The sequence below is a fragment of the Nycticebus coucang genome, chromosome 12 (genome assembly GCF_027406575.1).
Source record: "Nycticebus coucang isolate mNycCou1 chromosome 12, mNycCou1.pri, whole genome shotgun sequence".
Taxonomy (NCBI): domain Eukaryota; kingdom Metazoa; phylum Chordata; class Mammalia; order Primates; family Lorisidae; genus Nycticebus; species Nycticebus coucang.
This window is the reverse complement of record NC_069791.1, coordinates 33113027-33125626: the sequence shown is the minus strand read 5'-3', so window position 1 is coordinate 33125626 and position 12600 is coordinate 33113027. Positions and strand designations below refer to the sequence as shown.

At 40.9% G+C, this 12600-nt stretch overlaps 1 protein-coding gene across 1 annotated transcript in view; it reads right to left on the bottom strand.

The window, feature by feature from the left end:
• Positions 1-12600, bottom strand: part of TM7SF3 (transmembrane 7 superfamily member 3) — a 40175-nt gene that overhangs the window by 24511 nt on the left and 3064 nt on the right. The window contains exons 2-3 of the mRNA XM_053556921.1: positions 2365-2519; positions 289-439 (exon numbers count right to left, since the gene is read on the bottom strand). Coding sequence (XP_053412896.1) covers positions 289-439; positions 2365-2519 — 306 coding nt within the window. The remainder of the gene's footprint in view (positions 1-288; positions 440-2364; positions 2520-12600) is intronic.

The following is a 12600-nucleotide window of genomic DNA, read 5'->3' as shown; positions in this document are numbered from 1 at the left end:
ACGCTCCCTGCTTCCGCCGCCTAGCATAACTAACTGAACTGTTTAGGACTGCACTCTGCCTTACTATTACCGCTTCTCTAAGGCCTCCTTAAATGTGTTTTGGAGGAATTAACGTATTCTCCCAGGACCTAGTTTTCAGTCATCATGCTAATTCTCTGGCTCGCTTGGTATAAAAACATTTCTGATTAAATAAACTGCACTTGTAATAAACAATCTTAATAAGATGATTTTCTTTAAATATTCATGAACACATCCCATATTCCAGGGAGTTGAGAACAGAAAGGTTACCTCTTTCTGAGTAGGAGAGTAAAATGGCCATATTTTGAACAGGCTCGGCATCAAAAGTCTCCAAGTACCAAGTGCACACACTCTGCTCTGGTCTCAGAATGAAAACTAGCCCTCTGTCAGTGCCTGTTTCTGAGGCATTGGGAAGGAGAGTCTGCAATGAGGAAGAAAAGTCATCATGGGTAGTGAGTTGAGCAAGGTATAGAAAGGATAAAGCTGACCTATATACATGTCCTATTCTAAATCTGCAAACCTCCAAACCTTTAAAAAGGAATGAAAAAGAACTTCCTTAAATAATAAAGAATTCTTTTCATTGCTGTGTTCATATGCCCACATGTACACATGGAAAAAGCAACATAAATGATTGTCTGAGTTTGGGCTGCTATAATAAACCACCTACTGTTTATAAACAACAGAAATTTATTTCACACAGTCCTGGAGGCTGGAAGTTTGAGATCAGAGTGCCAGCAGGGTCAAGTTGTAGTGAGGGGCCTCTTTTATAAGGACACTAGTCCCTGGCCAGATGTGGTGGCTCACGCCTGTAATTCTAACAGGGCGAGGTGGATGGATTGCTTGAGATCAGGAGTTCGAGGCCAGCCTGAGCAAGAGAGAGACCCTGTCTCTACTAAAAACAGAAAAAATAGCCAGTAAGTGCCTGTAGTCCCAGCTACTCAGGAGGCTGAGGCAAGAGGATCTCTTGAGCCCAAGTGATTGAGGTTGCTGCGAGCTATGACGCCACAGTATTCAACCTAGGGTTGCAGCATGAGACGGTCTCAAAAAATTAATTAATTAATTAATAAAGGAAGGAAAAAAACCTTGGGCCAAATCAATGCATGGGTATCTCTTGCAGTTAACACGATTTATTACTTTTTCTTTTTCCTCACCTAAACGCTTCCCCTTCTAGTCCATTAACTACCATCCTTCCTCTACCCCTCCCACACAATTTTAAAACCTTTATGGTAGAGGCTAGAAGGCAGGGAAAAAATACAAAACATTAATTGGAAAGATAGTATGACCAATGCCTATAAAATTATTTTAGAACTGGGTTAAAACAGCTTTGTTCACCAAATTCCAGAATATTTTAAGATAGACTTAAGACAAATAAAAAAAAGTGGAACCACATACAGGGTGAGATTCATTTATTAGTTTAAGAGGTCATATAGGCTAAATATAACCCTTCTGCCTCAGTTTCCCAAAGTGCTCGGATTATAGGCCTGAGCCATCTTGCCCAGTCCAGCACTACTTTTTAAAAAAAATTTTTATTGGCTCGGTGCCCACAGCTCAGTGAGTAGGGTGCCAGCCACATACACTGGAGCTGGTGGGTTCGAGCCCGGCCTGGGCCTGCTAAACAACAATGACAAGTGCAACCAAAATAGCTGGGCGTTGTGGCGGGCGCCTATAGCCCCAGCTACTCAGGAGGCTGAGGCAAGAGAATCGCTTAAAGCCCAAGAGTTTGAGGTTGCTGTGAGCTGTGATGAAGGTGACACAGTGAGTCTCTGTCTCAAAAAAAAAAAAAAAAATTAAAAAATAAAATAAAATAAAATTTTACTAATGTAAAACATGTATGTGTAACTTACCATCTTTACCAGCTGTAAGTGTAGGCATCAGTCATGATAAACACATTTACATTCTTTTTCCCCCTTCCTCTCCCCGTCCCTAGCCCTTATTGACCTCTAGTTACCACTAGTCTACTCTCTATTTTCATGAAATCTACTTTTGGGGGATCCTGCATATGAGTGAGAACACGCAATATTTGTCTTTTAGTGCTTAGCTTATATACTTAACATAAGAGATCCATCCATATTGCTGCAAATGACAGGATTTCGTCTTTTTCGTGGCAGAATGGTATTCTACAGTATCACTCCCTCTTTAAATCAGGGCTAGCACACTCGGGGAAGGCCTGAGATACTCACTTCTCGGCCAGTCTCAGTCACTAACTTGATAAGACCCAATCTTGATTTTTTTAAATTTAAAACAAAGTCATAAGCATTGAGAGACATCAAATTCTAATGGTTATAATAAATACAAGACCCCAAAAATATGGAAACAGTTTTTACTGAAATGACTCTTTGTACTTACCCTAGAAAAAGAAACTGTTGTATTCTGATACTGTGAGTGTATTTGGAAAACAAGAAAAGTCACATTGCTTGAAATGTGATGCAAAATAGCTTCCACTGGAAAAGGTTTGCTGAGCTTGAAGTATCTAAATTTCCCCAGAGAAAATTCAAGAAGACCTACAATAGGAGAAATTTTCATTATATCATTTGTACCTCTAATATCAATTTGAAGAAATCACATCCATAAATAAAATTTAATCCTCAGAAAAACTCCTTGAGGTGAATATTATTATTGCCTATATTTCACTGTTGAGGACAATGAAGCTTAAAAGATGAAGCAGCCCACCCAGGGTCATGCAGTGAGTAAGTGGTAGAGCTTAGGACTAAAATGGAACAGAGGTATTTCAAAAGTTGTGAACAATCCTTTTTCTTTTTTTTTTTTTTTTTTTGAGACAAGAGTCGCCCAGGGTAGAGTGCCAAGGGAATCATAGCTCACAGCAACCTTAAATGCTTGGGCCCAGGAGATCCTCTCACCTCAGCCTCCAAGGTAGCTGGGACTACAGGCACCTGCCTCAATGCTAGTGTTTTTTCTACTTTTAGTAGAAGTGGGTTTCTCCCTCTTGTTCAGGCTGGTCTCCTGAGCTCAAGCGATCCACCTGCCTTGGTGGAAGGTGTGAACCACAGTGCCAGGCTGATGTGAACATTCTTACAAGTGCTAATGTGAGGATGGGCTCTCTGAGCCCAGAAAAATTTCCCACCTGGTAGCGCATTAAAAATTCTCTTTGGAACAATGTTCCTGAATTTAAGGATAAACAATTCTATGTAGCTACAAATAATCATGAACACACTTTTAAAGAATTAAGGTATTAAAAAATAGTCCTATCTAGTGAATTCTGAAGTTGGCATAGCCTGATAAGACACAGGTGGCTCAATTTAATCCCACAGTTTACTAGTTTTGTGACTTTGACAAGTTACTTATTTCTTAAAACCTCAATTTCCTCATTTGTCAAATGGGGACAGTACAGTACTTCCTAACTTTCAGAGGAAGGTGCCAACAGCATCGGCAAAAATGTCTGTTGAACACCCACACCAGGCATTGTAATCACCAACTGCAAGCATTCCTAAATAGGTAATTTTTTGTTTATTTGTTTGAGGATCAAGCTCAGAGTCCAAATAAAACATAGGTTATAACAAAACAGTTTTCTAGACTGTTTACCACAGCTCAATTTTCAATCGCCAAAATGTGGAAACGGCCTAAATGCCCACCAACCCAGGAATGGATTAACAAGTTGTGGTATATGTATACCATGGAATACTATTCAGCCATTAAAAAAGATAAGACTTTACATCTTTTATATTAAACTGGATGGAAGCGGAATACATTATTGTTAGTAAAGCATCACAAGAATGGAAAAGCAAGAATCCTATGTACTCAATTCTGATATGAGGACAATTAATGACCTAGTACACGGTGTGGGTTGGGGAAGGGAGGTGCAGGGAGAGGGAAGGGGAGATCATAGGGTGTGACACACCTCTTGGGGACAGGACACAATTATAAGAGGGACTTTACCAACAAATGCAATCAGTGTAACCTTGTTCTTTGTACCCTCAATGAATCCCCAATGACAAAAAAAGAATAGTCTTCTATTCTCTCTAATCCTCTCCCTTCTGTCTCCCTGCCTCTGTGGTTCACGTCTCACTCACTCTGTCCACGGCTCCCTTTCTCCTGGCTGCACACAGGCTTTCTTTTGCCAGTCTAATTCTCAAAGAATCCATTAAATTAGGTTGCCGTGTGGTCCTGGATTCCCACCCCTCCCTCCACCCTCTAATCAGCACATCTCTGACAAATAGAACCCCCAAGTATCATACAAGGAGTCTCGGGGGCTCAATTCTAAAAACAGAAAAAAATTTTTTTTTATTTAATATAGATGAAAAGGAGTTAATGAGAAAAAGATTATAATTCACTCAAGTCACATTGTGGACTTGTCATGTTTTATTTTAGAAGGAAATTAGAGTCAGTGGGTCGTAAAAGAAAAACACTCCAGACACTAAAGAACTTAACATATTCTTTTTTTTTTTTTTTTTTTGTAGAGACAGAGTTTCACTTTATCGCCCTTGGTAGAGTGCTGTGGCGTCACACAGCTCACAGCAACCTCCAGCTCCTGGGCTTAGGCAATTCTCCTGCCTCAGCCTCCCGAGTAGCTGGGACTACAGGCACCTGCCACAACGCCCAGCTATTTTTTTGTTGCAGTTTGGCCGGGGCTGGGCCTGAACCCGCCACCCTCGGTATATGGGGCCGGCGCCCTGCTCACTTAGCCACAGGCGCCGCCCAACATATTCTTTCCCAAGAAGGTCAATTTTCACTTTTTTTGTTTTTAATACTCCATCTGGACGATTAAAAACAAACCAGAACAAAAAATATCATTAACTTTTCGAAAAGAAAGCCAAAAAGAACACAGTGCTAAGATTAAGAATAATTATATAAATTTTTTCCTAAACCCTGTGATCCTATATTACTGTAATTACTTAATGAGTTAAAAAAAAAAACTGATAATAGAAAAAAAAAAAGGTTATTTGTAGTTATGATTTAACTTCTAAAACTCTAGAGGAAATTTTTTGGGGGGTGTGGTGGGGAGACACAGCCTCAAGCTATCGCCCTAGGTACAGTGCCGTGGCAGCACAGCTCACAGCAACCTCCAACTCCTGGGCTTAAGTGATTCTCTTGCCTCAGCCTCCCAAGTAGCTCGACTACAGGCACCTGCCACAATGCCTGGCTATTTTTTGGTTGCAGTTGTCATTGTTGTTTGGCAGGCCCAGGCTGGATTTGAACCTACCAGCTCTGATGTATGTGGCTGGCACCTTAGCCACTTGAGCTACAGGCACCAAGCCTCCAGAGGAAATTTTAACAGTTGTTAACAATTAAGGTCATATTTTTCCTCCTATTTACATAATGAGAAAGATATTTTACATCTTATATAGACCAAACTCCAGCCAGAATAGAGGTAAAAATATTATTGAGCGCCAAACAGAATCTCCCAGGGAAGTCTGGAAAATGTGGGGAGTTTGTGTTGTTGGTGTTTTATTTTGTTTTTAAGGGAAACAAAAACATTTTTTACATTTTCCAGGCCTTTTCATCATCATGATTATTTTATTGGGAAACCAACTTACTCATCAAACTACGAGGATTTCAGTAAATGGTACTAAAAATGTTTCACATATTACACTTTGATATTAGTCCCATCTATCACTCATCTTTCAAGTCTTAAAGATACCTACCCCATTCTGGTCTGTCAAAGGAAGCAGTATCGGGGTGTTTTCCTAGGAATGAATTGGATGTCCATCCTTAAACTGTCCAAAGCCCTCAGCTCATTTACCATCCTGCCTTTTCTAGTTTATATTTTCAGTTTTTCCCTTTTTTTTCTCATTTTCTCTATTTAACCAATATTTATGAAGTACTTAGGAAATACACGTAGTTGCTCCAACTATTGGGCACTGGGACTGAAACTAGTACAAGCAAATTCATAAAGGTTACCCAAGACTTCTATAATAATTTAGGTTTGCCCATTGATACATTTTAGAAAATGTTTTGATAATCCTCATGTCTGTCTCCCATGACATGGGCCCGGAATAGAAACATTATGCACACAGAACTTCTATTACCCCGTTTTGTGACATCATCAGCTGTTTAATAATGTATTTTAATTTCTGTCGTTCTGTCTCCTTCCTTCCTTTGTCTATCTCTTTCTCTTTCTTTTTTTTAAGATAGAGTCTCACTTTGTCGCCCTCGGTAGAGTGCTGTGGCTTCATAGCTCACAGCAACATCCAAGTCTTGGGCTCAAGCGATTCTCTTGCCTCAGCCTCCTGAGTAGCTGGGACTACAGGCATCCGCCACAACGCACAGCTATTTTTACAGACAGGGTCTTGTTCTGGCACAGGTTGAATTCAGGCAATCTACCACCTGGGCCTTCCAGAGTGCCAGGATTACAGGCGTGAGTCATCGCCCCTGGCCCCTTACTGTCCTTTTAAAGTTTCAGTTCTGCAAGTATTTCTGAGTCATGATTCATCCTCACCCTGGGTGACAGGTTAAGAGCAAGTTAAGAAAAGTATATCACCAGGACTTCTAGTTCTCAACTTCAGTCTCTTCAGGGGCTTTTAAAAACAGGTATCTCTGGGAGTGTATTTTAAGTTGATGTTTCTTTTCTTTATACACTTCCTTGTTTTTCACATTTCTATAGTGATTATGAGGTGTTCTTATCAGAAAGAAATTGCAAAACATAAAAAATGCCTTCATCCTTGATGGCACTCAAAGCATAAATTCTACCTCAATTCCACATTTTAAATTTTTATAAAATCGGGAGACACACAACTAGGCAAAATTGTGACACCCTCTCAACACTTCTGTCACTTGTTTTGTTTTTCCTGAATACAGTAATATTTTTATGTATATATATATATATATATATATTTTTTTTTTTTTAAGACTGTCTCACTCTGTCACCCAAGCTACATTGCCATGGCATCAGCCTAGCTCACAGCAACCTCAAACTCTTAGGTTCAAGCAATCCTCTTGCCTCAGCCTCCCAAGTAGCTGGGTCTACAGGTGCCTGCCACAACGCCCAGGTAATTTTTCTATTTTTAGTAAAGACAGGGTCTCTCTCTTGCTCAGGCTGGTCTTGAACTCCTGAGCTGAAGGGATCTTCCCACCTCACCTCAAGGCCAGGATGCTAGGATTACAGGTGTGAACCACCCAGCCAAGATAATATATAATCTTTATTAAAAAGGTACAAAATGTAGAGAAAGTTAATTCTCCCAGCAATTACACTGCACAGAAATCATCACTTGAACAATTTGGTTCTTTTAGGACTTAGGCAGCTATCAACTTGCATATTTTCATACAGACAGAAAAAGATATAAATATTTGACGTAGATCAATTAATAGGTCTTAGATACCTTTCCATATTGACATATTAATAATAGGGGCCGGATACAGTGGTTATCTCAGCACTTAGGAGGCAGAGGAGGGTGGATTGCCTGAGCTCACAAGTTTGAGACCAGCCAGAGCCAGAGCAAGACCCCGTCTCAAAAAATAGTCTCGTGTTGTGGCAGGCACCTGTAGACCCAGCTACTCAGCAAGGGGATCTCTTGAGCCCAACAGTGACGAAGTTAAGACTGCCTCAAAAGCTCAGAGCCTGTGGCTCAAGCGGCTAAGGCGCCAGCCACATACACCTGAGCTGGCGGGTTCGAATCCAGCCTGGGCCCACCAAACAACAATGACAGCTGCAACCAAAAAATAGCTGGGCGTTGTGGTGGGCGCCTGTAGTCCCAGCTACTTGGGAGGCGGAGACAGGAGACTCGCTTGAGCCCAGGAGTTTGAGGTTGCTGTGAGCTACGATGCCACAGCTCTCTACCCAGGGCAACAGCTTGAGGCTCTGTCTCAAAAAAAAAAAAAAGAAGAAGAAGAAGAAATAAGACTGCCTCAAAAAAAAAAAAAAGGATAGTTTTGGTTTTGTGGGAGAGTATTCAACAAAGCTTATATCAAGCAATAAAGCAATCTGAAGTTCTGCTATGACAATATAACAGATGACCTTTGATCTTAAAGGGTTAAACTGTATCTAAGAAGTCTTGTTCTAGTCCAAAAAAATACAGAAAAACAATCATCCATGTGGAATAATCAGGACAAAAATTAAGCTGCAGTCCCTATTCTAACTTTTTCCTCAAGATGTATACCTAGCATTTCAGGAATAGTTATAATTTTCATCTGTTACTTCCTAGATTTCCCAAAAATTACAGGAAGATGATGCCCTACTATCCCCCTTTCCCCCAAATATCTATAGCAAGAAACAGGAGGAACACTGTATATGTTATTTAAAAACTTGTCACTTGACAAAATAAGCAGAGATTTTAGGAGGAATCTCAGGGAGGGGGAGAGAGATATTAAATTTTACTTTTGCATAAGACAGGGTCTCTCTATGTTGCCCAGGCTGTTCTTCAACTCTTAGCCTCAAGAGATCCTCCAGCCTTAGCCTCTCAGAGTGCTCCCAGGTGTAAGCTACCAAATATGGCCTTGGGGATGCATGTTTTTTTTTTTTTGAGACAGAGTCTGACTTTGTCATCCTTGATAGAGTGCCTTGGCTTCACAGCTCACAGCAACATCAAACTCTTGGGCTCAAATGATTCTCTTGCCTCAGCCTCCCAAGTAGCTGGGACTACAGGTGCCCACCACAATGCCTGGCTATTTTTAGAGACAGGGTGTTGCACTTGCTCAGGCTGTCCCGAACCTGTGAGCTAAAGCAATCCACCCACCTCAGCCTCCCAGAGTGCTAGGATTACAGGCATGAAACACTATGCCTGGCCAAAAGTTTGCATTCTAACATACTCCAATTTCTCAAGTTTTTCCTTTATGATTAGTCCTCTTTACAGTTTCTCAAGAATGCTGGCATATACACTTTTCTCTGTAAAAGTCTTTACATATCCCATTTTAATTATGCCTAAATATTTACTGCTTCTTGATGCTACTGTATACTTACCTTTTCTTTTAAATTTCAGTTTCTAGTTGTCTTTTCACTGTAAGCATTTTTAAAAACAATTTTCCAGCAGGCATGGATGAACATGAAGTTCAAGCCAGGTTTGAGAATTCCTAACACAATGTTCAAAAATATTTTCTCCTATTAGTTATCTTTAACCTAACTTCTGTGTGAAAATAGCATGGCATAGGCGGCACCTATGGCTCAGTGGATAGGGCGCCGGCCCCATATACCAAGGGTGGAGGGTTTGAACCCAGCCCTGGCCAAACTGCAACAAAAAATAGCCAGGCATTGTGGCAGGAGCCTGTCCCAGCTACTCAGGAGGCTGGGGCAAGAGAATTGCCTATGCCTAGGAGTTGGAGGTTGCTGTGAGCTGTGATGCCACAGCACTCTACCGAGGATGATAAAGTGAAACTCTGTCTCTTAAAAAGAAAGAAAAAGAGGGCAGTGCCTGTGGCTCAGAGGAGTAGGGCACTGACCCCATATGCCAGAGGTGGCGGGTTCAAATCCAGCCCTGGCCAAAAACTGCAAAAAAAAAAAAAAAAAGAAAAGAAAAAGAAAATAGCATGTTGGACTGTAACCTTGGCAGTCCAACAGCCATTTCACAATTTTTACAGAGGATTGCATTTTCACTAACCCAGTTGTGGTTTGACTCTTGGCTGGTGCAGGCTTTGTCACATTGAATGTTCCAGTGTCTAGTAAAGTATAGTCACCTGCAATAAATGTTTCTTGAATGACAGTTGAACTATGTGACCTCAACTAAGTATCTTATTTCCTCTGGGCCTCAGTTTCCTCATGTCATGGTAAAATTGAGTAATCTGTGCTGCAGACATCAGTTGACCGCTGAAAGTATCAAACAAAATGAGAGACAATTTTTTTAACTGTCAAATGCTATGCAAAAAGTATCATTATTAACTTTAGTTTTCCTGTGCTTCAGAGACATATTTCCTTATTAAAAACAAAAAACTAGGCTGTAGCACTATGGGAGGTGGATTCTTGAGCTCAGGAGTTCAAGACCAGCCCGAGCAACAGCGAGACTCAGTCTCTAAAAATAGCCGGGTGTTATGGTAGGCACCTGTAGTTCCAGCTACTTCAGAGGCTGAGGCAAGAGGATCATTTAAGTCCAAGAGTTTGAGGTTGCTGTGAGCTCTGATGCTACCGCACTCTACCCAGGGTGACAGAGTGAGATTCTGTCTCCAAAAAACAAACAAAGAAAAACCAGCCAGGCATTCTCAGAAAGGCCCTACAAATACACTAGTGGGAAGAAAGGGACTATCGACACAGGGAATTCACAGAAATGCCCAGCACCTCATAAGCATCAGGTTGGGAAGAGATGTCCTTAGAATGACAATGGAAGATACTCAAAGTGAAGATTAACAGCACAGTCTGGCAGAAACTGCATTTAATTTCACAAAAACAGACTTGGCAAAAAAAGAAGACACGTACCCAAAATATAACCTGAAGTTTACAGGGACTTAAAACTCACCTCTAAGCCACGTGAAAGAAGATTCATTAGGAGGATTTTATGAGACATAATTAGATCCTATGACTTGGGGAGTGGGAGGAAAAAAGAAAGCACATCAAATGGTATCACAAAGCAAAGGGCTACCAAGTTGGAGCACTTACACTGTTTCTTTCCTCAAAGAAACAGTGGTACTACTTTTTTTTCCACCTTAGCCATAGAAGGAAACTTTTTTCTATTTTTCACACCCATTTTCCATTCTTACCAACAGTCACCTTTTCTGTCCAGTAATTCCATTCTAAAAAGCATGTCCAATCCTAATCTTTTCCTTTTTCTTTCCCAATCAGATCCTAATCTGGCAACTGTAAAAATTTCCAACTCTTCTGAGAGCACATGTGGTGGGAATGAGATGGGGTCAGCGGGGGTCAGACCAACACGACCCAGCTGGTCTGGCTGGTTTAGGTCCTATGGGACCTTCACCTTGTGTTTCCCATTCTCATTGTTTTCTAAACTCGGCTTTAACCTAAAGGTGTATATCTTGAGTAGTTTAGGGTGACAGATTTAGGAGATTAACTTTTATATGAGAAATGTTATTTTGGGTCATGGGTTATGTTAATTATTGTTGTTTAAGATAAAGGTTAGTACCGGTTCTTGCTTTTAATTTTTATATATAAAACTGTGACTTTGGAAATGGAAGAACCGAACAGTCTTGGAGAGGCTATTCTCACTGTTCTCCAGAATCACGGCCCTTCTGACAAAGTTTGGTGGACCTATCCCTGTCTCTGTACACTGGCTGACAGGTGACAGGCAGCGGATCCCTCTTTGTCTGGTATCCCTTCTGTTCTACTATTTTACTAAAATTTGTCTCAAATTTACCTCCTGTTGTTTGTGCTTCAACAACCAAATCCTGGGAGATATGAGTCAAAGCTTAATCTTAATACTTCTCTTCAGATGGATTTTTTTTTTTTTTTTTTGCAGTTTTTGGCTGGGGCCAGGTTTGAACCCGCCACCTACAGTATATGGGGCCGGTGCCCTACTTCTTTGAGCCACGGGCACCACCCTTTAGATGGATTATTAAGAACAAAAATGGCTCAGCTACTTGAGCTAACCAGCATTCAACTGCTCCTCTAATTTCTCATTTTTATCTTCTCATGAATTTTTTTTTTTGAAGCAGAATCTCAAGCTGTCACCCTGGGTAGAGTGCCATGGAGTCACAGCTCACAGCAACCTCAAACTCAAACTCTTGGGCTTAAGCGATTCTCTTGCCTCAGCCTCCCAAGTAGCTGGGACTACAGGCACCAGCCACAGTGCCCAACTATTTTTGTTGTTGCTGTTGTTGCAGTTGTCATTGTTGTTTTAGCTGGCCTAGGCTGGGTTTGAACCCAGAACCCGCCAGCCTTGGTGTATGTGGCCAGCACCCTACCCACTGAGCTACAGGAGCCGCCCTTCTTACAAATTCTTAATAGCCCTAGTAGTTCAAAGGAAAACACAAAAAATGAACATACTACCTTTCATATACATGGGAGAGAACAATATCACTTGCAAGTAACTCTCCACACCCAGCCTGCTACTTTGTTTAAAGCACTAACCATAGTAAACACATTGGAAGGCCCAAATGACACTCAGTGCAACTCAAATTACTTTGAAATTCCATGTGAGTTACTGGGTATAAATACAAAACAATAATGAAAGATGTTAAGTGTAGCAGTGAACTGGGACTCTCGGAGAGGGAAAACTGTTCAAATGTTCATCTCCTGTGCCTGCTGATCACAAAAAGCACATTCCCTCCCCAAACATTTTAGAACTCCATCAGCCACTTCAAAGATTGAGCATTCAAGCTACTACTCATGTTGTGCAAGTTAGCTTGCCCTGCTACAGACAGGTAAATTATAGCAGTTGCTCAACTTCTTTACTTTGTATCACTATCAGAATCACCAAACAACAATCCAGCCATTGTCCAGGAGAATCATGCAAAGTCTTGAACTAAGTCTTTCTTAATTTTCATACTGATTTTTACCATACTGACAGATGTGGAGACTGTCAGTTTTTATTATCACTCAGCAGCTAAGTTCCACAGTGTCCCTCTCCTTCACACAATGACAACAACACTAATGCAGCCCATGATTGCATTCACGTACAAGCTATGATTTAATAAATAAAAAAAAAAAATGTAGACAGGAGCAAGCTGTGACATAGCAGCCAATGTGTCAGGCTTGACTGAGAATCTCAAAAAAAAAAAAAGAATACTGGCTCTGAGCCTGGAGCTCAAGCA